The sequence below is a fragment of the Tubulanus polymorphus genome, chromosome 6 (assembly GCF_964204645.1).
Source record: "Tubulanus polymorphus chromosome 6, tnTubPoly1.2, whole genome shotgun sequence".
Taxonomy (NCBI): domain Eukaryota; kingdom Metazoa; phylum Nemertea; class Palaeonemertea; order Tubulaniformes; family Tubulanidae; genus Tubulanus; species Tubulanus polymorphus.
Genome location: NC_134030.1, coordinates 3,456,258 through 3,484,151, shown reverse-complemented (window position 1 = coordinate 3,484,151; position 27,894 = coordinate 3,456,258). Strand labels below are relative to the sequence as shown.

Here is a 27,894-nt window from a genome sequence, read left to right as displayed (position 1 = left end):
TAATGATACGACGCATTTCACGCTCGAAAGAAAGCATCTACAATTTTCTACCAAATAATTCTCCTAAGAATCTCGAAGACGATTCTCGAGTCACTAAAATTTTATAACGCGCGCGCAACTAAGCGAGGACGTTTTTCATGTTTATAATAATAATAATAATAATAATAATAATAATATAACTATATATTCATTTATAAGTTAAAAATGATGAGATTACATACAACATAGAGTTCATTCATCTTGCAGTCAACACTAACATCGTCATATCATATCTGGTTCTTATATTATATATATATATATATAGATCCACACGTATCTTTTAGAGAATTCTGATTTATATATTACGGTATATCGCGCGTTAATTCTGAGAAGAGAAAAAAGAAAACTCTTTTATATTGTAAACCGAAGCGTCCTCCTTTAAGTAATAAAAATCGATTCATTCTTCATATATGATTTCAAACACCTGAACACGTATGCATAAAAATAATTACCAACCACATTTCCGCTACATAACAAAGAACATTTCATACGCTATATTTCTTACTTACATTTGAACAATGATTGTATTTCATATTCTATTATGCGGGAAAAAGTTTTAATTCATGAATTAAAGGAACGTTCGACAAATTTCGCCGTTTTTCAAACCTGCTTTACAAAATCGTAGGTTCCATTCGAACGCTCCATCATTGCGTACAACAGAAGGCGGCAATGTGCTCGAACAAGAACAGCGTGAAAATGAAATTATCAAAGGGCCAATGAAAGAAATGCAACACACATCGATATATGGTTTAAATGCATTAAGTACGCGATATATACATGCAAACTATAGCAAGCGTACTGTACGAATATACGGTATGTACATGTACAGCTGTGAGAGACATGATGTACATATTATTGGTAAGTGTGGAGCATCGATTAAAATAAACTTCAGAGAAACAATTTTTTGGATTCATCACTGCATCCTTTTAACGAAGTTCCAATCTACAGATATAAGTATGGCATAAAAGGTCGCGCACGTCAAGCCTAGAATGTTAATGTAAGCATGATAATTCATTCTAAATACAGACACATGTACAGGAGGCAGGTGGCCTTGTACTGCTATCTGCACACATTTTCATAGTAATTGACTCCAAAAATTTACATTTTTACATCTGTCGTTTTCAATTAATTCTTTCATTTCATGCGCCATATTCCCGTGAATACAATCATTAATTTCATCTATTGTTCAAAATTTAAAAAAGTCTTTTTCACGCGAACATTCTACATTGATTACATACACATTATATATTAACAGTTTCTCGCGTTCCGAATTCGATCTCTAGCAAGAATTCATGTCATATTCGCTGATTTATTCTAAAAAATGCAAGTCACATCGAATTTAAAACTAGATACAGGCATAATTTACAAGCACCGAATGAAATTCTTAAAGGACCATTCATAAAGCACGTATGCAAGTCATAGACATAGATAGGATCGCCAAAAGGGTATGATCTACGTAAGTAGCCAGGTAGCTATTCAGGCAAAGCATACAGCAGGCCTACTTAATCAAAATGCACCAAGTTTTACTAGTATCTAGCCTTGTTTGTTCGACCAGGTTGACTTTGAAATGCCTGATGATTTGGTTTACACTAACCTTTATATTTTTAAATCACGTACAGCAAGATATGCGAAAAATAAAATTGACTTCAACCAAAGATATACGAGCGAAGTTTTTAACTATTGTTTAATCTGGCTACAGGCATAGGCGTAGTGCATGACTGCGAGGTCATCGGCAATGTAGTACCATATACGGTACCATAAAAGAAGTTCTACGTTTGCATACATACTTTATGAATGGCCCGAAATTGCTAAAACCCAGGAAGCGTATCGATAATTTGAACGATGAAAGCTCTTAGTTTGCGATTCATAAATCTGGTAAATTTTCACTCTAACAAATACACGCAGCACATGGCAATAAATATTGAAACGTATTTTATTTAGCCTGCTCGTACACGAGTAGCAGCAGTATCGGCCGAGATGTCAAACATCCGAGCAGCGAAAGCCAGTTTATTATATATTACCGGTGAAAATGACTGGAAACCTCTTGAATATTTCGAGTTATCAATCGTGAAGGCAAAATGTTTAATGATTTTCAATACGAGAACACGACGCGCTCCCCATAAAAAAAACTTAAAATATTGCTACATTACGCGAGGCCGAAGGAAGAACCTTATGAGATATATGTATTTATATTTATGAGCCCAACGAGAATCTAGTCTTTCCTAGTTTTACGAAGTTTAATCCCGAACGCGGTACCTGCCACGCCCGAGCCGTCATCTTTCTTCGTTTCTACGGGAACGACCGGTTCGACGGATTCCGCCGTGTTTTCCGACGCGGTATTCTCGTCGCCGCCGGAGTCCGGTACCTCCCGCGGTGTCGTTATGAACCGTAGTTTCGGCCGCGAGGCGGGCGGTTCGATTTTCGGTTCGTCGTATTCCGCGTCCTCGGCCTTCGCCCATTCCGGTTCCTCGGCGCCGTCATTCGGATAGGACATCGACATGATCGACGCAGCTGGCGCCGAGCTCGCGGTCGGCGACTTCGGGTCGGAAAAACGCGCCATCACGCGACTACTGTTCACCATGACGACCTCGGAATCGTCAAATTTCGTGCGCGACGTTCGTTTACGAAATGATTCCTGCAGTTTCTCGTAAACGTCGTCGTCCTGGTCGTAACTGTGCGACGACGTACGCGTGCGCGTCGTTAAACTCGCGCGATCTTTACGCGTCTGCTGCGCCGCCGCCGCCGCCGGTAAACGCGCCGTTGTTTTCTCATCGTTCATACTCGTACTGCGACTCAAACGAGGGATATTTGACGAGCTCGCGCCGTCGCCGTGACAACGAGCGGCGGACGACTGAACAGCAGATGGTGGTGATTTGGAAGCGCGTTTCTCATCGATCGATTCAGTATTTTGACTCGCTCCACCGGCCGCGCCCCAACCCGCGCTGTAACGATCTCTCACGTTTGATAATTCATCACTAGCACCGAGAGATGACGATGTGAAACGACTTCGCGATAAACTCGGTCGCTTCGGTTTCTCAGCGACGACAGGTACCGATACAGTCCGCTGCTGCTGCTGCTGCTGTAGCTGCATCTGTTGTTCTTGTTCGAGCTCATTTGTTTCTGGTTTATGACGCATGACGACGCGACTATCATCGTCGATATCGGTATTTCTAACGTGTCGACTCGCCGCCGAAACGATGTCCGATTTCGGCGACGTTGATAATCTAGTATTGTTGTTGACGATAGAATTCGTTTCCGGCGACAACGAACGAAGGCGTACGAATTTCGGTTTCTGGAACACGGCCGGTCGCGGTTTATCCTTTTCGCGCGGAACCGGAATTTGACTAGTTTTCGTTGGTTTTTCGATTTTCGCGGTCGGCGACGACGACGACGACGCGTTTTCAGTCGCGGTTTCGACTTCAGCCGATTGTCCGCCCTCGAAATGCGACATGAGCAGTTTAATACTCTTCTTTCTCTTCACTTCGGCCGCTGAATTACGATCGAGACTATCGTCCGATTGATTGTCACTCGTCACCTGATCACCGGTCGAGTGATCGTAGCTCACAGACGTATCGCTCTTTCTAACGCGACACGGACTCATATTCGATTTCACGAGCGACGGAATCGATTTCGGTTTCTCGCTCACCGGAGGTGGCGCGACTTTTTTCGAGGGTTTAGGCGATATTTCTCGCACGACACTATCGGACGCCGGGCGCTGTACGACGTCGGCGGCGGTGCTGCCGTACGGATGACTAGATCTGATCGGTTGTTGTTTTGCCGCGATCGACGACGGTTCGAGGTCGGATTTATTTCGACTGAACACCGGCGTCGATTCTACGGCGCTCGTTTTGATATCGTGATCGTCGTAACTCTTATTTCGCGGCGGTTCTTTCAATTTTTCGAACATACCGATTCGACCTTCGAGAGACGAGCACATACGATCGTCGCTCGGTTTACGCACGTTCGATCGGAATTGTTTCGGTTGTTTTATCGGTTGCGGAATCCGCTCGTCCGGAGACGAAGCGTCGCGTCGTTCAGGAGATATCGATGAACGATCTTCCGTTCGCGATTTCGCGTCAGAATCAATCGAATCGTCGCAGAGATTCAGCTGATTATTCGAATCAGGCGACGGACGTTCGATGATCACTTCGTTCTCTTCCTCGGCAACTTTAACCGTTAATCCCAACTCTTCGGGTTTCGGCAGCTCGTGGATATCGATGAAATGTTTCCGATCGTCGTCGTGTTGGTAAACCGTGAAATCAGTCGTATCGATACACTCCCACGAATCGGTCAGACCAATCGCATCGATCGATTGAGATTCTGATTCACCGAATTCAGGTTGATTTTTCGGGCTGGTCGGCGTAGATGGCGCCGACTGGTGAAGATTATCGGTATCGGTTTCGTTGTTCGTAGCAGAATTGATTTGGACGATGTTGTTATCGTTGTTGTCGTCAGCGTGTTGTTGTCGTTGTTGTTGTTGGAAGTCGGCTGCTGTTGTATTCTGTTGAGACGAGCGGCGCAATGAACTCAGAACGGAGGTTAAATGAAGCTGACCGGATTCTTCGTCGTCTGAATAAACGCAAGCCCGAGCCGATGACAGGGGACCAGCCTCTGTTGGAATAGGTAAATCATCGTCCTTATTCGTATTGTCCGAATCTTCTGGCTTGTTTACAATTTCAATATTTTCCTCCGTCGGGGAGGGTATGGGCGATGCTTCGGGACTATAATGCAATACTTCGGGTTCAATTTGTGACGGTGTTCTGTTAAACAGCTTCGTTTCATCAGTCACAGGAGCTGCTTCCAATTCAGGTTTGCTATCGTCGATATCTAATTGATTAACTATGTTTGACGGTGTAAGTTGTTTTTGCTCAGTGTTCGGATGATATTCATGTATTGAAGATTCGTTTGTTTCTGGACTAAAGCGCAATACTTCAGGCTCAACTTCTTGACCACGAATTGGCGATGTATTCAATGATTGCTCCGGGCTATAGTGAAGAACATCGCAGTTCTCTGGACTATAGCGAAGAATGTCAGAATGCTCAGGGCTGTAATGAAGAATCCCGGAGTCTGTTTTTGTTCCATGAATTGGTGATGAATGAGATGGTTGTACATCACGAGGTTCCATTTTCGGTTCTTGTAGAGGCGGTTCTGGACTATAGTGAAGAATCTCAGGGGTAGTTTTTGCTTCACGTACGGGAGAGGACTCGAGTGAAGGCTCAGGACTGTAGTGTAAAACGTGAGGTTCTGTTTTTGGTTGATGTACCGGGGAAGCTTGCGGAGAAGGTTCCGGGCTGTAGTGAAGAATCTCAGGAGTTGTTTTCGGTTCACGTAGAGGTGAAGATTCAGCTGAGGATTCAGGTGAGGGTTCAGGTGAGGGTTCAGACGATGGTTCCGGACTGTAGCGTAGAACAGGTAGATCACTCGCGTGTTTCAGATCATTCTCTATTGATTGCGATTCTTTGCGGTCATCGGAAATCACGGACGTCTCGGAATTAACTTTCGGAGTTGGAGGATAATTGATGATTATTTCGCCTGCGACGCTCGTTTCACTCGGAGCCGGTGATTTCAATGATTTCTCCTCCGGCGACGACGTTTCTCCGATTATTTGGAGTTCGCGTATTTCTGTACTGAATCGTTTACCCTCGTCCTCAGTCAGCGGTGTGTAAACTGATTCTAAATCACCGCCGGATATCGCGCGCTCGTAACTCTGACTCTTTCTAATCGGCGGCAAGTTCAACGCGTCTTCATCAGCGGCGTCCCCGGAGGGCGACAGGTATTTTTCGACTTCGGTTTTTAATTCGCGGTATTGAACGTCGTATTTACTGAAATCGGGACTCAAAGTTCCGCCATCGTCGTAACTCCACGGTTTCCACTCGTCGGAGGAATCGGGTGTTTTCGGTAACGCGATATTCGCCGCGACGTGAATCGGCGAACTTTCGTTACTCGATTCGTCGTAATTACGACGACGCATGCGAGCGTCCTCCTCGTCATCGACCGACCCGGCTCTCGTCAGAGCGTACGTCTCGACCGGTTTCTCGTCGGCCATCACGACATCCTCGTTTGAAGTCCGCGCCAGCGAATCATTATCGTCGTCGAATTGAATATCTCCGAGTTCGGGACTCGACGAGAATTCCGTTTCTAGCTTACTGCCTTCGACGATGCTACGCATTTCGCTGACGAAATCCCCGATATCGAGATCAGGAGTTTTCAAGCCGTCGCTGTCCATACTGTCCTGACGGAACTCATCGTTTGAGCTGTGACGACTACGCTGCTGCTGCTGCTGCTGTTGTCTCGAATGCCTCGAGCAGACGTCGCTGTCGTCCTCCGTCAGAAACGAGTGATGCGAAATAAAACCGGCGTCGAAATCATCCAACGCGCGTTCCGCGTCCGGAGGCAGACTCAAATAATTCTGAATAGTCGGCTCGGAAAGCGTGAACACTTCTTCCATTTCGGTTTCGGGTCCGATGTACGCGTCGCCGAGCGACTGAAGATCATCGCTCGATCGACGCGATATCGACGACATCTCGGCAGACGGAGTCCGGTGCAGGTTACGATGCGGATCGTCCTCTTTGTGTCGGTTCATACGCGCCGATCTCGTGCGACGGAGACCCTTCTTACAACTGCCGGGCTGCGCAGCGACTCCGCTACTAGTGCTGCCGTCTGACGGCGAAATCAACCCCGACTCGGAATTCGTGCTCAAATGACGCAACACGAGAAAGTCCTCGACGCTTTCGGTCATTTCCATCGGGAATATATCATCGGACGGAGTAGCGTGCAGTTTACCTCCTCCGGATGACGGTTTTTGATGCACGGACTCCGGACTGACTAACGATCCCGTACTGTGATGAAACAACAGTTTATTACCACGATCGATCGTATCCGCCGGCGACGATAAAGACGACGACGACGAACCGGTGCTTTTCATGAACGACCTCGAACTCACGGGCGGCGTGCCCGTTTTACTGTATTTCAACATAGGGGGCGACGTCGACGGAGATTTCGTCGACGGAGTTTTCTTTTTGATCGACGACGACGTAGCGGCGTTCGGGAAAGCTCGCGCCATTATCTCGCTGATCGACGACACGCGACTGATCGTAGCGCCGCATATCTCCGGGTCGGCGGCGAATTCGACCAGTTTAATTTCGGATTTCGATTCGGGCATTTCGATGGAGCTGCGCCGCGGGCCGCTCGTAATCGGCGGCAACGACTGAGATAAACGCGAACATTGAGACGTTCGATCGAAGTCCATACACATTTCCTCTTCCATGTCTGTTAGATGTTGAGTTTTTTTAGCGATGTTCGCCGCCTCAGCCGCGATGATCATATCACCCAGTTCGGAACTTCTCAAGTGTAATTCATCCTCATCTGAAATATATTCAAATAGAGAAATCGTCACTATTACTCGAAGTATTCCGTGATTACGGATTAAGTTTACCGAAGAGATCTGTGACAAACGACACAATTCACGACTTTGAAGAGAACGAAAGCTCCCTGCAAAACATGTGCTGCAGATGCTCAAAAGTTGGTTTTAGAGTCAACCAGTGTATGGTTGACGTAAGTTCATCGTACTTTGGTATTTATCAGCCAGTTATCTTTAACCAACTTGTGAAAAACTGTCAGCATTCCCTGATTTTCACTGCAGGGAGAAATCAATCTGGAATTCCCAGATTTCCCTGATCTGTAAAGTTAACCGTGGATAAATATAACCCAGGGTCAGCTAGCTGACCGGTGATATTACAACCGATTTGTTAGCCAAATGAAGCATCAATTCAAGCCAAAATGTAAGCGACAATGTCAGATAGCAGCATGTGCATTGATCAAATTAAATATCTAGTCGAAATCTGAAGTTAACGAAAATCTTTCCAACTATTATCTGGTTTTCTCTGCTTGATTGATAAGCATGTTAATACTTTATACACATAGAGAGCAGTTACGTAATTACTACACGTGTGAAACAGAACTACACAAAAAAAATGATTCTTCCAAGGTTTACACGAAAACACAAAATATAACACTAGGTATGCACGGTACATCGAAAACCATTGCCAACACAACGGTAACAGCACGATAACATTATTTTCTAAGCTGGTGGGGAGAGGTGATGGTAAATTTAAACAAATATGAGAAATTGATCGAAATGTCTATAGTCACAGGAAACACATTTTTTTTTAATATACTATTTATATCTTTCGACTAAGCGTAATTCTTTATTTTTCTAGTGCGGTATTCGCCTAGCAGTGGAATTAACTTCCACATGGCCGCGATAAGCGAAATATCTTTATCGTTGAACACAGGATTAAAATGTAGCCATATTTCAACACTGGCAGTATTGAAGAAAAAACTGACAATTATGATGAAAAGCTAAGAGAGTTCCTAAGAGAGTTCCTCCTGGAATTGAGTCGAAACGTCAATGCTCTTTCAGTTTTTTGACGCCGTAAAAACCGTTACAATTATGTTTATACACATAGATAACTACTATGCGTTATTCAAGGGGCTCTGTATGAGTCGATGCGCACTTCGTCATCAATATTAGCTTTTCAAAATAACAATTACAATTGTGAATTTGGCGTTAATTTTGTAATTAAACATATTTCATAACTCGTATTTCATATTTGATAAATTTCAATAATCATTTTTGAGGGGATATGCATTACGTAATCAATATATCAGGGCTAGACTGAGATTAGACTATATCTTTTATTGTCGCCATTATTCCGTAATATATGCGTCATTTTTCAAGGCGTCAATAAACTTTCAACTTAGTTTTCTCGTTCTTAACGTGGATGTTCTCTTCAATTGAATTATTCATAGTCTCTTGTCTATGGAAACCAAGCCGGCAGCATTAAACTGTTACGAACATTAAAAGTATCAGCTCGTAAGAGAAAGTGTCGTTGTTCTGCTAGTGTTGAAATATGTATGCGTTCGTTCTAGCGATTAGTGTTAGTATCTAACAAACCTGGTGAACTACTATTAGCACTAGCATCTACACCGCTCGTGTCAGCGGGCTCCAAGCTTTGCGGAGGAAGGGATTTAGACTTGCGAACACCCTCACCCAATTCCAATGAAAACTTGGGTATGTCCCCAAGCTGGAAAGAGCTGAAGTTGTACCCACCGAAGTCTGAATAATAAAAAAGAACACACAAATACAAATAACGGAAAATAAAACGACACGGAAGAAATCTTTCAATACAGGCTTTGAATGGGTTTCACGATTACAGTGAAATTATTCAGCACTAATTAATGGAATAATTTCATGATTTTAAGAAAATTCTTTGCAATTCAGGCATTTTGATTTAAGTAACCAATTAAAGAATAAGGGAACATGTGAGACTTAAAGATCTACAGTGATCTCTATTCATTCTCTACGATATTCTTTATATATTTCATGATTATTTCTTGTTTATCAATAACATTATGAAGTTAGAACAAGCGAAATAGCTGCGTAATAAGTTGATTGATAGTAGATGTATATGATGAAGGAGGATGATAGATGACATGCAAAGAGGAATATATGCTTTAAATAATCCTACATACACACCACAGAAAATCATCATCAAATCATCATCGTAAATAAATAAACAGATAAGAAAACGTTTAACATGCAAGATTTATAAAAATATCTGCAGAATTTCAAGTAAATGAAGGTTCGTATATACCAACTATCATTGTACATATTTGCAACCCAAGTGTCAGAATGCAACCATGAGATGCTCCAGCATTTTGTGAATACCCCTAATAGTTTAGTTTATGATACGAGACCCCAGGTTGTCAGTCAGTGTATTACCAACAAGAAGGCCCCTGGCTCCAGAGATAATCTCAACCCTCAAAATCAGAGATCAATAGCTTTTTCAGCAACAAGTTTGCAACCAGCTGCGCTAAACCTCAATCTTCCTAAGATTTTTTTTAGAACTGACAAAGAGTGTGGAATCAGAAGATGAGTTAAACCCGGGGTGTTGGGATGCTTGTCAGTTTGTCTAACAGGGGGTCGCCACTTTCCCATTTTAAAAATTCCCAGAGTTTTCCTGATATTTCCTCGTTATAACACAAAATTCCCTGAACGAATCAGTGAAATTTCTAGGTTTAAGAATGTTACAATTCGTTGATTTTCATTGAATCAGTCAATAGCATCATCCAATTTTCCAGTTTTTTTTGGGTGCAAAATCTGTCAAATTCCCTGATTTTTTCTAGATTTTTCCAGATATGAGTGGTCACCCGGTCTAAGGGGACAGCAGCGGATACCTCTACACATCGACGACTGACGACTGGCGACATACCTGCTGATTTATTATCACTATCAGACGACGTACTAATCGTCTCTTCGCTTTTTGTCGAGCGAATCTTATGCTTACAGATATCCTCCTCGGTGATCGCCGTCGTCTGTTTATCCTCGTTGTTACTGGACGACGATGAAAACGCCGATGACGTCGTGTCTACAAACAAAACGGCATGCAGATGCAGCAAACATTGTTATAAAGCACGCACACGCACACAGGTCACATACATACAGTAGGTAAGCGTCGTTAGAAATAATGATGATAATCTTCGAAAAAAAGTAAAGAGAGATATTATGAGCGAAAATGACTTGAATTTTGTACTGTTACAAAATGGTAGCATCTTATTGTTTATCAGTATGTAAAGGTGAAATGAATGAATGAACGAACTCTGTGAGTTTTAATTACCAAGAGGTTTACAAAAAACTGCCGATACAGATTTCAAAATGTTGGTTAAAGTTGATTTGTGAATTAACACCGAAGTGACAATTAATATCGTATTTTCATGACGGTATTCGGAAATTCTTGATATAGAAATTATTTACATTTCTTTCACTAACAACAGAAAGTTGGTGGGAAAACAATCTACATTGAAAGTTCAGTTCATACTTTTACGCATGAACTTCACTTCAAACATTCAACCACCATTTCACGTACGAACATTAAGATGTTACCATTGAAATCAGCAAAAACGTTGCAAGCAAATCTGAGGTTATTGATATATATATATATATATATATATATATATATATATATATATATATATATATATATATATATATATATATATATATATATATATATATATATATATATATATATATATATATATATATATATATCCATCACTAGGAAGTTTTTGAGAATGCAGGTTGAGATAATGCCTGCCCATAAGCCCGTCCAGAGTCAAGACTTACACCTAGTAGAAATCCCACAATGATCACATATTTCGAAGTTAATTGATGTGATAGTTTCGAGATCTATCTAGATGCCTGTCAGATAAAGAATGTTACAAATATTACCATTGTGGGATTTATCTCTAACACCAAGATGTTCACAATTCCCGAAACAAATCTTATGTGAAGTGAATTTATGGAATTAAGTCTTGTCTCAAAAAACAGACCTCGGGCCAGAAATACATTCATTCAAAAATATCATAATTGATGACGTATTTCTGACTAATTTCAAAGACAAACAGATAATAATAATAATAATAATAACAATACATCGAATAAACACATCGCATTTCTGTCCGTTGAACCAAAAAATGACAGTGAAACGTAAAATAAAAAACAAAACGATATGAAAAGAAACGAAAAAAATATTCAAAAATATGCAGCATGGAAAACGATGACGAGAGAAACTGGTGAAATTGAATAACATTCGACACATTCAAATTAAATGAAATGATATACAGAATATAGAACTGGATCCAGAGTTCAATCTTAACAGCAAAACTGATGATTATGGAACCGGGTCCAGTGAATTCTAAATCGGAAAAAGTTTATCTAATTATATAGAATTGTATAGAATCAATGGAGAGGTCATTTTTCAATATTGCGGACAGAAAATAGATACGCATGATACGGAAATATGAATCTCACGAAATTATCAGGTCTTTAATGATATAGGATTTGACCCTTAAGACAGCTCAATGATCGATACCATATAACTACTGGTTCGTCCATCAGGCCATGTTGGGCGCTGTGACCTCGCGTTCCAAAAGGTGATAGGCTCACGGTATCGAACAGCTGAGGTCCTTGTTTAAGTTAAACCATTAAAATCAATGCCCGATTCAAACCCACGACTTGATATTCTCAATAAGATTCACATCATTAGTTATTTCAGAGAGGATAAATGATATCTGAGACGAATCATGCGTTAATAAAGGGTTGAAAGATTCTGAGATTATTTTATATCATCCTCGTCATGAATTCATGAGGCAAGAGTGATCACCTGGAGCGGTCAACGGTAAACCGGTCGTTATTGACAACATCGGTTCTGGGGAACCTTTAAACGATAGAAATATTAATTCTCAAACTGATTATTACTGAATAATCAACACAGCAAAGTGATCACAATTTCTTTTTTTAAGCAAACAGATTGATTTTTTTCCTTTTCATAAAAAAGATCATGATTGTTTTTTTTCTAAAAGATGTTATTTTTTTCTCACTTTTTTCAAAAGAGATAGTATATTTCTTTTTCACTTGAAAAAAAGATAATTGATTTTTCTTGGCAACAAAATAATCATTGTTTTTTTTTTCAAAATACGAATAAAAGAATCATTAGATGAAAATGAATTATCATAGAATTTCTAAATCGCTAAACGAAGTTCCTAAATATCTTCTATAGAAACAATATGTATACGAATAATATATCAATCTTCTACAAGACTAGCAGCGGATAAAATAACATCACTTTAATATCGTAATAATTAATAATATCTGAACGAAGAAATAGCAATTAATCGATAATAAATGATGATAATGGTAGTGAACAGTACAACTCGGGGGAAAGACCACATTTTATACTGAAAATATTCAACAAAATAGATAAAGAGGAAAGCGACTACCCGTTACAGCCTGACATCCTTTATAATTACTGAAAACACTGAGAGAAGCACTGATTTGAAGATCTTTGTTAACCGTTTCAGCCTCAAAATAATGCGATTATAATCGAAAATTTGCCTAAACAGTCAACAGCTGGAAGTGGCTAGAGGTGGCTATTAACAGTGCAATGAAGAACTGATGTTTAGCAGTATAATTCTAATTTCTAATTTTAGCTGCTTACTTAGATCAGAATGCAGCAATACCGGTACTCTAATTACAATGATGAAAGCTAAACTAAATCATTGAATTGAACTAAAAGCCTTTATATAACATAGCAAGTCATTCAGACTCAATTATCATTACAAAAGGAATTGTTATATCTCAAAACTTCAACACGGAAAGATATACAAGAGATACTGGGTCCGAAAGGGTTAACAAATGAAATTTATTGCCATCAGCGTTTTAACTTTTTGATTTAATATCACTTCGAATAATAGACTTATGGAAAGTAAACAGTTGGTGTATTCAGCGTAATTAGGAAGTCAGACTGCGCACCTCAAAGATACGAATATCTACAAATTTTACCCGGAGTTCGTTTGCACAACTGCTTCCAACATGAATCAGCTGCAAATGTAGACCAACTTTCAGAATAACTCTACAATCAACGCCTGATGATCGACAAGACTTATTTCATTCAAGTCGAGCTTAAGTCAGATGAACAACTAGATTGATGAAGACTTTGACTGTTAGTGAAGAGATGGAATCTGTTTTGCTATCGATAAACAGGTCATGGTTCCCACAATAACATAAATTCAGAATTTCCATGTATTTCATGGGTTAGATATGAAGTTAATATTGTAGTGATGACTAGTTGATAAAGGTGAAAATTACTGCAGAAACCTTTGCAAATGCTAAGTGGCGAATAAAATTGATTTTCCATATTTCTTCTGGATGGATTAGAGGAAAATCTATTGAACTATTTCTAAAATCATTCTAAGATTACAAAGTTCTTTCCAATTTCCCAATGCTGTGGAAACTATGTCAGGCCCATCTAAATAGAGAACTAGTTGTAAGTCTGACCTAAACCCCCTTTTAACTAAACTGTCTCATCTGAAATAGGCTTACAGTTGATTACAGATTTATCATAAATACTTGTCACTTAATTAAGGCTATTTCAATTATTTTCCTGACGGGCAAAATTTTGTTTAAATATTTTTCGATATATAATAAAACGGAAAGAGAGATTTTAATAAAATGAAGATGCTTAAATCGAATCCCTGATACCCGACGAGGTCGCACAACAACTGCCACAACAACAACGAGAGCTTCTTAGAGAATTGAAAAATAAAACAATGATTAAAATAAAATAAACAAAATCATTTTTAGTGATCTCCGAGCGAGATCGGTGATTTTCAGAAGGATAAAGAAAACCAGGAAAGAAGTCCTTAAAATAGAGCGCTAAAGATCCGAATACAGACAACTCTTTTGACGCGACCATTTTTGGTCATTACGCAAAATATCTATCGCTAATGAATATTCAGATAACAGAAGAAAAAGCAGTTTATTTTTCGGTTTGAACTGAGTCGGGTTGAAGCACTGGTTTGTGTTATCGTTATTAAACAAAAGCAATTTATTCGTAAGCTCGACAAACAATAATTATAGGCAACACTTGATTTTAATCTTCAACGTTTTTTTAGCATTAACTTAAGTATAAACCCTCCAGGAAAAGACGGCTACTCGGAAAATTTCCAATGACATCGTAGATCTACCTAGCGAGTGATTGAATCGGACGCAGCCGCCTTTTCTGGACGGTTCTAAATGATTAGCTCTTAGCGAACTGAACTGTAAAATGCTGCAGCAGTGTATATCGTCTAACTCTATTTTAGAGTTGTACTTACTTGGAGCGCTGTGTTTGCGTTTTTTGGCACTGGTCGAACGGTTTTTCGTGAAGAATGATTTCCAGTTGCTGCCACTGATACGGTCGACATTGGTGGCTGACTTTTTCCCCTTCAAAGAGCTAGAACGTTTCCTGAAAATACACATATCATCGAATACCAGTATTTAATACCACAACTTAATGTTATTAAAAACAAGGAGCCGGTTTTATAGACTGGTGTTAACTATAACCCGGGAGCTAACTCAATTGATAATGAATTAAGTTAGCCCCCGGGTTAAAGGTAATACCAATCTATAAAACCGGGCTTAGATGATTGAAAATCACAATCGTACCTTCCAGGGAAGTCAATGACAGTATGATACTGGTCGGGTAATGTAGCCGGACCTCCACCGACTTCGATGAAATGCTGCTGCGGTTGATTCGGCGATGATGTCACAACGGTTAATACGCGTTCTCGTGCTTCCTCTAATGACAGCAGTTTAGTCGGTGTCGAGATCGCGAGTGACTTCGGTCGCGTTCGTTTTAAACCTGTGTCGAAAAATACATCGATATCGAAGTGAATCTGAGAGACAGTAGTTGATGAATAGAGAATATATAACAAGTACTGCCAGACTTCTAACAGGGCTGGATTTAGGGGGTGGTGTCTGGGGTCTTGACACCCCTGCCTTCACAATGAGGTTTAAACCTGTGAATTTGTTGTCGGAAATAGAAACATTTCTGATGTTTTTCTCCAAAAATATCTAAAACTGAGGATGGAACCCCAATAGAGGCATTTGACGTGGCTGCTTTATCCGAGAAATGCCTTTTCTCATCTTCTGGAGCCACCCGTCTGATTTTCCTAGATCCACCTCCGACTACCTGTCATCTGTAATTGTAGTTATCTAGACCAAATGTAGTTTGATACCAAAAATAGTAGGCTAACAGTGATTTCTAGTCTTGATATTTTTGGGAGTTGTTGGGAGCTTTTAAAAAAAGTAGATACTACTCTCAGTTTACAAGTCGTAGTCAGGTTTGACCTACGAGCGATTGTTCAGATAATTGCTCGTAGGTTTGACTAAGTTATTACATACCGGTCTTATCGCCCATCATACAGGCTGGTGTTTTATCACTGAAAATGATATCTGCGTAAAGTATGAGAAATTCAGTAACAACAGCCTGCAATCCGACACCCTGTAACGCAGCAGCTCCGCAACCAGACTCTAATTCTTTCGACCTGGAAAATCAAACCCATTCAGCTTTAACATTCACAGTTATAATAAACTTATCTAATTCATAAAGTTTAGGGCCAGTAGCCTGGACCCAGTTCCACAGTTGTGAGTTAGAGTTAACTCTGAGTTAAAGTTAGTTCATTTTCAATGAGTCTTTTCCAGAATGAACAAACACCTAGCCTTATACTAAGCATGTAACAGTAGGTTTTTGTTCATTTTTTAAAAACGACTCTTCTAAGAGATGAATCGAAATTGACCAATTTATCGAGAAAATCAATCTCAATGAAGATTTTGTTACTTTTCATACTAAAGTTCATCTTCGCAGCGAGTATTTACCTGAGCAGGTTCGGAGCCCAAACAATGGCAAGATTTTTCGGGTGCATGCCCGTATCGTGTCCGTGCGCGGCCACCTTCGACAGGTGACGGAACAGGAATTGACTAGTTCTATAATGTGGAGGGGGAAGCTGCTGCACAACATCGAACATCAGCATCAATTTATCTTCCTCGTCTTGTACGGCGGACTAGAAAATATCAATCATAGCAAAGCAGCAGATTAATAACTCAATAGTTTCCTAACACTGTCGATTGTGGGTTTTTCTCTTATACACAGTAAAGTATTGAGTTTTTCCTAATTTACGGGTATAGTAAGAACCATGGTTTAATCTAATATCTGCTAATCAATTTGAGGTTTCCTCAGGGTGGCCACGTTTGACATGCTTTATCCCTGACACGTAAGTTGTCTTCCCCGACTTGATCTGCTTAGGATCCAATCAATTAACACAGTCAAATATGTTTAATATAGACAGAAACTATTTGTTTTTATGTGCAATCTCCACAAATTCCTCTGACTTTATCCTGATTTTTTTGCATTTTTTAAACTAAATTCCCCAACTTTTCCCTGATTTCCAGGTAAGTGGCGCCACCCTATTTCTCTGAGGACAAATGACAAAGTAATAAACATGTACTCACGGCAAATTTGTCATAGAGTTGATAGGTGAGAAGCGGGTTCGGTAATTCACGGAAATACATCTTCAACAATGAGCTGATACAGTGTATATCCTGCAGGTATTCCTCCTCGGTTAACTCGGGGATTCGATTCTCGTCGAACGCGCAGCGCAATTTCTGAATGTTCGACGCGACACCGGACAGACGGAAAATACCGTCGACGATGCCGTGTTTCTCGATGATCTCCGTGCAACACTTGAGCACGAGCGGAACGTCCTGACCGGTGTTCAACAGGTGTTCACCGAGGTCACAGCCGAACACGCGTTCTTTCATAATACCGCTTTGTTTCAGAGACGTTTTCGACGGCCGCGTGAAAAAGAACATGCGCAAAAACGAGATGATCTTCCCTCTTCTTCGTAAAACTGTTAAAAAAAAAAAAAATAATTTCATGATCGGTTTTATAAGTAGTAGTGCTGCCACGAGCACAGGTCTCAAATAAAACGTTCGGAATTTGAGGGTTCTTACAGATCAGTTACTCGAAAGTTGGTCTAAAGATAACCGGTGGATAGGGTAAATGCCATAGTAACAATGAACTTTCAATTGTCTCTCTGGCAACTTTACACTGGTTAACACTTGAACCAACTGTTGAGCAACTGGCCCCGGGGGATTTTAGATTCCCTGATTTCCGCAACCCCTTACTAAAAAATTCCCTGATTGAATGAGAAGATATCCTCAGTGGAGGCTGACTTTGATCGAGAGGTTCCTCCTACCATTTTTCACCACCAAGAACAACTAAACACCAACAACAATTCAAATTTTCCAACTTCTCCCTGATCGGTAAGAACCCTGAAATTCGGTATACGAACCTGGTTTAGGTGGAGTTAACGGTAATTTATGAGCCATCGACTGAGGCAGTTTTTCACCGATGATTTCAACGCATTCACTGGGAAAAAATCCAACCTGAAAATATATACATAGATAAAGTCAACCCCCGATATACTGCCCTCCCATTTACCACCACCTACCGCCAGTTTTTCTCTATGTACATCTCTATACAAATACATAGTAAAACACCCCCAATATACCGCCATACTCTCTATACCGCCAAAATCATTCTCCACTAATGTGGGCGGTATATATAAACGCCAGTAAATATTGAGGAAACGATTAGAATTTCAATATTGACTCATTATCGACGTACTAACCTCATATCCTTTCTTTCCTCGCCACCAGACTGTATCCTCAGTCGGAGGCATGTCGATTACCGAGATTATATCGCCGACTTCGAAACAGATCTCGTCAGGAGCGCGTGCCGTATAGCGTTTTATAACGTGAGCAGCCGCGATCGCTGGAGTATTGATCGCCGATTCGTTAGTTACCATCAAACGATTACCTCTATTATCCATCTGTAAACATCAAACACAAATGATGTAAGAATCTTAATCGTATTGATAATCTGAATCACAGTTTCTCAGAGTAAGGTAACGTTTAATGTTCTGAATGATTGATTGAATGAACGCTCACCTCAAACCAGTTAAGAATGGGTCCACAGTTGACCATGCTGTCCGCGATTTGTGAAAATCTCACCAGATAATCGTTCATTCTCTCTTGTAAATTCTGAAAAAAAATTTAACGAAATATCAATTAATCCTGATAATAATATCACTTGCCCAGAAGGACAAATATAGGAACTGCGGAGTGTCGGGGTGGCCATTCTCCACCCATTTACAAATAACCAATTAGTTTTCCCTGATTTTTCCATGTGATTTCACAAAATTCCCCGAGTGAATCAGAGAAATTTCTTGGTTTCGAATGCTACGATTCATTCATTTTTCATTGAATCACGTACTGGTAAACAAACGTGTGCCTGGTCAATAGCAATATCCAGATTCCCTGAGTTTTCCAGGTTAAAAGTAAAATCTGTCAAATTCGCTGAGTTTTCCCGGGTTAGACGAGAAGATACACAATATCCATGTATGATGATAACAGGAGAAATCCCACAATAACGAAGCCAAGATTGAAAAATTCTATATCAGAATGATTATATTTGAGGAGCAACGTTTCGGCTAACAACTGTTAGCCATCATCAGGCGTACCTCATCAACGTTGCTCCTCAAATATAATCATTCTGATATAGAATTTTTCAATCTTGGCTTCGTTATTGTGGGATTTCTCTCATTTCCCTGGTTGTCTCAGGATTTCCTCCGAGTTTTCCAGGTCAGCGGCCACCAAACCCTATTGGTATTTTTTCTCTCACCTCGACATCTTCTTCGATCCACGCTTGACCTTTCGGTATTTCGGGCAGCATGCTGAACTTGCGGTCGTAAATACACTTGTGCAGCTGTTTGTCGAGCATGCGGAAATTCTCGTACGTTCGTTTAATGATCCACGTCTTCGTGTTACATGAAACGCTGATATAAAACGTCGGTTGATCGCTCTCTGAACTGTTGTATTTATAATGAAGATTCTCCTGGTCTTCGGTCGCGAGATTCACCTAAAATAGCGCAAGATAATAACGCTTATGATAACCGCTGATGAAACATTCTTGATCCAGTTCCACAGTCATGAGTTCAGAGTTAACTTTGAGTTAAAACTAGTTCATTTTCAATGAGTCAAATCTTAATTCACAATTACGGAACTGGGTCCTTGAGTCTATGTTGAAACGATGATATCAAATCCGGCATCATCACAGAAAAACACAAGTTTCTGAGTTAATGAGTGATTTCAGTGACAATGTTGCAATTTTATCCTAACAATATTCTGGAAGATGATTATCAGGATATATAAATTAAAACATTGAAATAAATTGTTCACTCATTCAATGAAACCTTGGTATTTTGTATATCGTAATAAATATCGACAGATTGAGATTTACCTCCAGTTTGATAAATAATTTGGCCAAAATCAAAATGCAATGAAACTGGACGTGTATTTTGTTTAACCTCTGTCTATATGAGTATGTGGTAGTCATTACATATAGAAAATTATATTCAATCTTACAACAAAAATCAGTCATACAAATCAAGATCAAGTGATCAACCTCATGTCTCATATGACGAAACTAATCATCAATTGCGTAAATGGAATTAAACTTTCTTCAAAGCAAAGTTATGAATCATCAAAAATATCTCATTCAGTCGCTGCACGACACTTGTTATTTCTAATTGTATCTAATTTAGCATTATTAAGAAGGAACAATAGAAGAAAGGCCTACAGCAGTACCAGCAGCAGGGGAATGTTGACCCTGAACTCGACGAACATCATCAATATGAATAATCACTTCCTGGAGAACACACTCTACTCATTATTTTCTTATCAATGATAAATCATCCAGGATATTTGTTACTCTTTAATCAAAATGCGATTAAATCAATTTTAAAACCAATATCTCTGAGTCATTGAATGCTGAATACAAGGATCAGATGATAGGGGATGATAACGGTTCTATTTGATGTTCTAAATGTTTCAATTTTCGCAGATCCACAACGAATGATCATTTCAGTTCTTAGATCAGCTGAATCTTATTGTTTATCATATAACTAATTCCCAGAACTTACACCGCGTTATAGGCCTACATGTATTCAAAAGAATGGAGGTACTGATTCAAGCAAACAATTTTCATAACCTTTGAAAAACTCAGTCAGTTGCTCATAAGGTGTTTAGAGATAGGATAAATAACACGTTTACAATATAACTTAGATTCATTGTCACTGCGGCATTCATCTATCAGTTCACTTTAACCCGACTTATGAGCGACTGGAAACAATCTTACCCGAACTTCTGATAGTTCTACAACATCGTAGTGAAAATGGGCGCATTCTTCCAGTTTCGGAAAACGACTTCCATCAAATATTTGACTGAAACGTAGTGAAAATTCAATATAATCTAATTTACCTCCAACAATTTGAAAGAGCGAGTTAAAAGCGACTTATACGAGGCTTATTGAAGCTAATATTACGAAACCGGACAGAAGTCTTCTTAAATACTCGTATGTACATGTTATCTTAAGGTCAATTATTAATTACCTGGTTAGTTGTTTCATTTTTAATGTTGCCGATGCTCTTTTATTCGAATCGAGGCTTTCATTGCTGTCGAATATCGGTAGAATACCGTGCTACAAACAATCAGATAACAATGAACTTCGTGAACTTAAAAACTTAAATTGAGTATAAAATTCATTCAAATATTGGCTAAAATAATATTTTCGAACAGACGAAGGGCGGTAGTGACCCGAAATATTTCTACATTTTCATAAACTTTTTAGTCAATTTACGATCGTTGGACTTTTCAAGTTTAACAAACTTCATTAAATGCACATAATGAATAAATGCATCATTGCTTACTTTACTATAGAACTGACTGTTGCCGATTTCAGTTTTGTAAGTTCCCGATGAAGATTTATGACGCATAATGGGTGCGCCTTCACCACCAACTTCAGTCAACACCCGTGACTCCCTACAAATATAAAAACAGGTTTTGCATCAATCAAGCTATTAGATAACTCATTTAAGAAACTAAGGTAATATCTGACGGACAAGTTTTTAAAATGTTCCCCGGGATTATTTTGTCCCCCACATCGATGAAACCCAGCCCTGGACCTCAAAGAAGATTTCACCCTTAAATCTATTGAATCCATCGACTTCAGTTCATGTAAGCTCAGTTCAAACACTTTAATTCAGTACAGCAGAACTGGATGCTGTTCATCCTACTGATAATATATTAACTGCAATGTTCTCTGTGCTGGAAGGGGCTGCATTCATTCTTAAGCCTATAACATCGCGGCTGCTGAAGTAGCAAGGCTTTCGATTCCCCAAAAATACAGGCATACTAAGCTTAATTTTGGTCAAATCTTCTTTTTTTTGGTAGGGGCAGTTGATATTTCATGAAGACTGGCTGATTGTCAGAGGGTGGATGTAAAATGAAAGGGATGGTGACCCCTCTTAAACCTGTTGCAGAGCATACTGATGATTATTTGACGGGTTTTACCTCTGCGGATGAGAAGCTACAGCCATAGCTCACGCCGATTTAAAACAATATCTAAAATCTACATGTTCATCGTGCGTGATTAAACATTGAATTAATAGCTGGCTTTCATCTGTTAATAACATTACATCCTGAAATTAAAGACAAATATAGTAACATAAAGGGTCAGGTTAGGATCCACTTAATCTAAGCATATGAGCAAAAAAAGTCCATCACTGATCTAGACAACGTGACCGCATTGTCTGCCGTGTGTAGCTGCATTACAATCAAGGTTAAACTGAAAATCTATACCGGTAGGGGGTCATCCTTATTACCGAGATGATGTATTTTACCGAGATGAACCGAGATCAACCGAGATGAAATTAAATATAACATATTTATTCATTCCTTATCGATTTTAACACTTGAAATCATGTTATATCAGTAATAAATACCTCCTAGAGTCATATTTTACGTATTTTTTTATTTAAAAAAATTTTGACTTCAAAAACGTAAACTCGGTTAGCAATAAAATTTCATTGAATTTGATTGATCGACCATCTCATCTCGGTAAAGTTAAAAGTTATTTTTCCAAAAATATCCGACAAAATATGTAAAATATGAACCCAGCAGGCATTTATTACTGATATAATATGATTTCAATGGTTAAAATCGATATGGAATAAATAAATATGTTATATTTAATTTCATCTCGGTTGATCTCGGTAAAATACATCATCTCGGTAATAAGGATGACCGCCGGTAGGCCTAATTCATTTTTTATAATATAGAAATAACTTCAAGTTTGTTGACCTCCATTAGGATTGACGGGCATTCCCAGCCTTTCAATGTCGGATACTCTTCAGACTAAATTTAAATAATTAATTTTGATAATCAATTGCTCACTAACTACTGTCCTGTCTGCAAATAAATAGTCCTCAAGTCATTCATTATCATTGATAATTAAACTGTCAGTCTCTGGCCTGGCTCGATTCATTTTTACTTGTTTCAGCAGTCAGTTAGTCTTAGTCACCAGCAGAGTCATCATCATAATCTTGGGCTTTGATTACCTATGGTCTATTAATCATCAGTCGATTTGTGTTTTTTGATTGAGAGGAGGCTGGATCGGATGACGATGATGATGATAACCAACAAATCATTTTCGAACATATTTCTACGCATTACAGGTCGGCGCCTGTCTGAGACTGTGATCACCGAAGATCATATTTGAAGGTCTTACCTTACTGCGTCTTATTAAACCATACACTTCGTCAAAAGTCGATTTTCAACGGATATACACGGCGAGCCGTATTTTTATTGAACTCCTCCGAACAAAAAATCAAAATTTTTCGACCGCCGCCATGTTGATTTTACGGCGATCACGTGATCGATCGCTACTCGCCCATTCGCGCTAATTACCGCAACAAACCGACTGAAATCACGAATATCAACGAACCCGACCCGCGACAATCTGTCATCGACTTCAATTCATTGAGGGGGTTGCATTTGGATTACCACCAAAATAACAAATTCTACCAGTAGAGCGTTAGGCAAATTGGTTTCCAAAATCTAAAAATTGAATACTTTACACGAGGTTGCAGCTCGCCGGCCTTTAATCAAGTGTCAACAATATCAAAAAACGGCCGGTCCCCTTTCTGGCTTTTGTTTTCATCTTACTTAGACATTTATCAATTCAAGTTTAATTCTTCAAAACAGATTATTTTGCAGAAAAATAAAGGTTATTGATACACTTATGACGCGTCTTACCAGGTCCGGCGTCGACCCGTCGATCGGTCTCCGCTCGACCAGGACAGTCTGGTAACATGTTCCCGATTAACGGTAAAGATTTCACAAAGAGTTCGATATCTTTAACTGCAGCATGCTTTTTGTATCAAATTATAGAACCATCCAAACGACGCCTGTCATCTACGATGCAAAAGCTTTTATTAGATATAGATCTGTTTTAAAATGCTACCCTATCTAAAAAGATGAACAATATTGTTGTTGATATGCGTTCTGCATTCGACGAAAATGATGTGACTTAAAGCAAGTGAAGATCTAACACTCTTCGGGTATGAAGGTACTTATTAAAAGTATATTGTCTTTTGGAGATTTTGGAGATTTTTGGAGACACGATGAAATGTTTCTTATCGGTCGACTATCTGATTTCTTTGAATCAGATAAAATCTATCGTGGCATCGGTGGAAGAGGTGGCGGTACTGGTCCAGAACCCTGTGGAGGTGATGGATATGACTGGTTCTCTAATCTTTGGCTCAGTAAAGACTGCACTGGTGGACTCGAACTGTTCTGTGATATAAATTGCTGATTGGTCATTTTATTGCTCCCGGCCAAAATTTGTTGTTGCGGGGAAACGAGCGGTGTCGACTGCTGTTGCGTGGCAACGTTATAAACTCCGGCCAATCCAGACGACAGACCTAAAGCCGTCTGTAGTTCCTTCACGTCTGGTTCAGTTCCGGTCAATTCAGCCTTCTTTTTGATCTGTCTCAAGGCCATAGGTTGCCCCGATGTCGCGGTCGTTTCTTTCATCAGTTTTCCTTTCGTTTTCGCGTCGTCATCACTATTGTTTTGTTTCAGTAGATTGCGACCGCGAGTTTGTCTTTTCGGAGCTGGAATCGGTAGGTCTTGAAGGGCAAGATCACCCAGAATTACATTCAGCGCTTGCATTACCTGCAATCTCCGTCGAAGAAGACAAATAATTGAAAAGAAAATTATGACGAAATCAAAATTCTCTCGTTTCCGTGTTTCAAGTACCTCTTTTGTTTCAGACGCGAAAACTTCGTGAACGGTTGCGAATTTCCCGAAACATTCGGCCATAAATCCAACACGACTAAAACAAACAGCATCGATAGTTTGATTACAGCTAACTCTAGTCGAGAATTCTTTTTAGATAGCGGGCAAAATCAGATCCGGTCTAACTAGAGTAATCTGGATCTAGGGTGTTAGAGAAAATAGTTCAACTAAATTACAGAGAAAATGGCACCGCATTTGTATCCCCTGACAACATACCATAAACCAGATATGTTCAAACCTTGAATTGGACTCTGATTATCTGTAGATCACGTTATAAGAATACAGTTTAATTTCCGAGAAGAGATTCTACGTAAGATTTAACTGCCTTGTTGCTACCGATGGATGGTTCCCGAGCCAACCTACCGCAACCCAACCGGCGACAATGAATTATATCCCCTGACAAGGCACCGTACCAAAGCCAATAGTCTAGCTATGATTCTCACGGACTTTACATTTTGCCCGCTATATTATCTGCTATAATTCTACTTTCAAACTACCTTTGAATCACTTTGGTCATTTCTTGTTTCAACTCTGTATTCAACTCATTGTACGTAGCCTCACGTTCCAGATATTTATCTTCGATGTCTGCTATTCTGTCGTCAGAAATTCGCTGATCGTTGTATGCTTTCTGTGAATGTGATCAAAGATAATGAGTACAAAACATGAACCTATACGTGTACTGGACCTAGAGTTTCCAGTACCCCGGACCTAGAGTTTCCGAGACACCACGCCCTCGGTTAGTTGCACAGTTATGACTCAAGACCAAAAGGTATCGCAAGACTTGTGTAAGATTGGACCTTTTGATATTTGAAGCGTTACTTTTCTCAACCGTGTTTTGGCCCTTAAATCCGAGTACAAAAGCTTATAACCGCCAACGATTATCTAAGCCTTCACTGTATAAATGGACAAAATGATCTTCAGCGCTTATAGTATAGTTATTTCCAAATCTTGGAAAAAATCTCTTGGAAGTTTGTTTATGTAAGGACCGGAACCGAAATTTCCAATTATATAGTTTGATTCAAACAAAATTTCTGTAAATTTTGACTGTTGGTCACAAAACTAGTATCTGATAAACCCCCTGTTTTGCTCTCGGCAGGTGAGGTGGTCGGTTTGTAAAGGACACCAAATCAAAGCAAATCAAACCAAATCGATCAAATAAATAGAGAAGGATTATCCATATTTTAGGATCAAAACCGGGCCATGTTGTGTGAAACAAATATTCGCAATCAGCTTACTTCTAACTGACGACGAGTGTGGTCATAATCTACAAGTTTATTTTCACGTTTCTCTTTTCGTTCGATGACATCTTGAAATTGAAAATCGTATCTTCTGATCGGATCTCTCAGTGAGTGAATTCCTCGCTCTAAATTACTCCATAATTGTTCGTGATCCTGCGTTATAAAATTGCAAAATCGTAAATACGCACAAGAACATATTCGATGTTTATATAAAGAATATAGTATCTAGTGGGGGTTCTTTCTTTACCTGGAGACTAATTTGAAAATCTCTGTTTCTGGGCCACGTATCTTCGTAAAAATCCGCCAGCACATCGTTCACTGATTTCAAAGCTTTTCGAGTTTCTTTCACCAAATCCAAATAACGTTTCATATCTTTACGTAGTCGTTCAGATTGCATCTGTTCGAATGAAAATTTTACAGCACTTTTAAAAGTAAATCCTCGGTAGAGAGTTCAAAAAGAGCATAATTAACGAGCGCCAAGTGCCCTTTTTGTAATCATTATTGTTATGTCCAATATAACTGCCCTTTTTTTGGATTCTCTGCCCTTCCTCCCTCCCTCACCCGAATTAAAATGGAAGGTACGGCCATGTCGGTATAGTACTCAAAACCAGTTACAATTCTTCTCGGGTTAAGTACCGATGACAGTAAATCTTTCGATAATCAAGATTCAAATTGATTTCATCATCAATACAGTCGTAGACACCTACCACCTGATGAGTGAAACACGACTGTAAATCGTCAAATTCTTGGTCACGTGTTTCGGCAGCTCCCATTTGCCGCAATAACTGAATGCAATAAAATAGCACTTTTAATCATGAAGACAATAAGTGGTGATGATAGAGAACAATCCCTCCGCAGTATTTAGGATTTTGTTCTGAGATTTATCTTAATATAATTCCGTCTTTATAGAAACATTCATCTTTTACTGTTCGCTGAAGATGGGACTAAGATAAATCGCGAAACAGTCTGAAGAATAAATATCATCGATTGAATTAGATTTGGGTCGTTCATTGAGTATCTTCTACACCAGATTATCGGTCACAAAATGGTAATATTTTCAATTATCATCATTTAGAATATTTCAGGTATTGTTTATTCCACGCACAAACCTTTTCACCGGCTCTCCGCCCCATTTTCTTGGCATTTTGTTTCGCCTTGTCGGCTAAGAAATCGAGAGCCATGTTTGAGACTCTGGGGAGACGTAGGGGACGGGAGGACCTAACGACAGTTGTATCCTGGTGGTGATTAGCTGGTTGCCGAGTAACGTGGAAACTCCGTCACCAAGACGGATGGGGCGGTTCGTTTTGAAGATGGACATCAAAAACAAATGGTTGCACACTAAAGAATGTGTTATGGTTTTCAAAAAAAAATTCTTTCCCTTAACGCAGTCCTCGAACCTGGGTTACTAGATTTTAAGTCATGGACGCTAACCACTAGACCACTGGTCTGTCGCATTTAGTTGTTCAGTGGTCTGTGTGGTGGATCAGTTAGGTGTGGGGTTGATCAGTCAGGTGTGGTGACAGTTTCTTATCGGATCCATTGCCAAGAATTGTCAAGGGCAAAATTAGACTTAAAAACAAATCCACAAGAGATTTCTAACACCCTTACATCGAATGTTTGGTATCAACATTTGCCCTTTCAAAAATATAAGGCATCTGGTGTGTGGTTTCAGATGATGAGGCACAGTTGATGAACATTTCATATCATTAATGTTAAAGATCTATGAAGTTTTGAGTTACTGTATGGAATTCTAATATCAATTTAGCAGCTACAAGTAATTAATCATAAAACGCATAATTTCTACTGAATTTCATCGCAGTTCAATATCGACAATATTCAATGAAATAGAGCTATTTATTCATTGCATCGTGTCGTACGTACGCTACGAGATAGTTCAATTACCAGTCTTGGAGCGTTGCTATGCAGGACTCGTACGCCTAAACCACCGTGGTAACATCAGACAATAACGTTTTT

General features: G+C 39.6%; 2 protein-coding genes across 2 annotated transcripts; both read right to left on the bottom strand.

The window, feature by feature from the left end:
• Positions 1-155: 155 nt before the first annotated feature.
• LOC141907189 (uncharacterized) lies at positions 156-23,230 on the bottom strand. Its single transcript, XM_074796766.1, has 17 exons — positions 23,112-23,230; positions 21,896-22,023; positions 21,253-21,364; positions 20,935-21,023; positions 20,682-20,766; positions 19,167-19,403; positions 18,434-18,526; positions 18,115-18,315; positions 17,734-17,869; positions 16,934-17,331; positions 16,301-16,485; positions 15,827-15,969; positions 15,089-15,284; positions 14,754-14,888; positions 10,314-10,435; positions 8,996-9,157; positions 156-7,404 (listed from the first exon to the last, which is right to left on the bottom strand). Exons 2-17 carry the CDS (start codon positions 21,919-21,921, stop codon positions 2,252-2,254), a joined length of 7,473 nt encoding a protein of 2,490 aa, XP_074652867.1. The 5' UTR covers positions 21,922-22,023; positions 23,112-23,230; the 3' UTR covers positions 156-2,251.
• An 828-nt stretch (positions 23,231-24,058) lies between these two features.
• Positions 24,059-27,101, bottom strand: LOC141907188 (bridging integrator 2-like). Its single transcript, XM_074796765.1, has 7 exons — positions 27,030-27,101; positions 26,628-26,705; positions 26,168-26,317; positions 25,918-26,073; positions 25,180-25,310; positions 24,644-24,719; positions 24,059-24,559 (listed from the first exon to the last, which is right to left on the bottom strand). The coding sequence occupies exons 1-7, from the start codon at positions 27,099-27,101 to the stop codon at positions 24,059-24,061; spliced, it is 1,164 nt and encodes a 387-aa protein (XP_074652866.1).
• Positions 27,102-27,894: the final 793 nt, after the last annotated feature.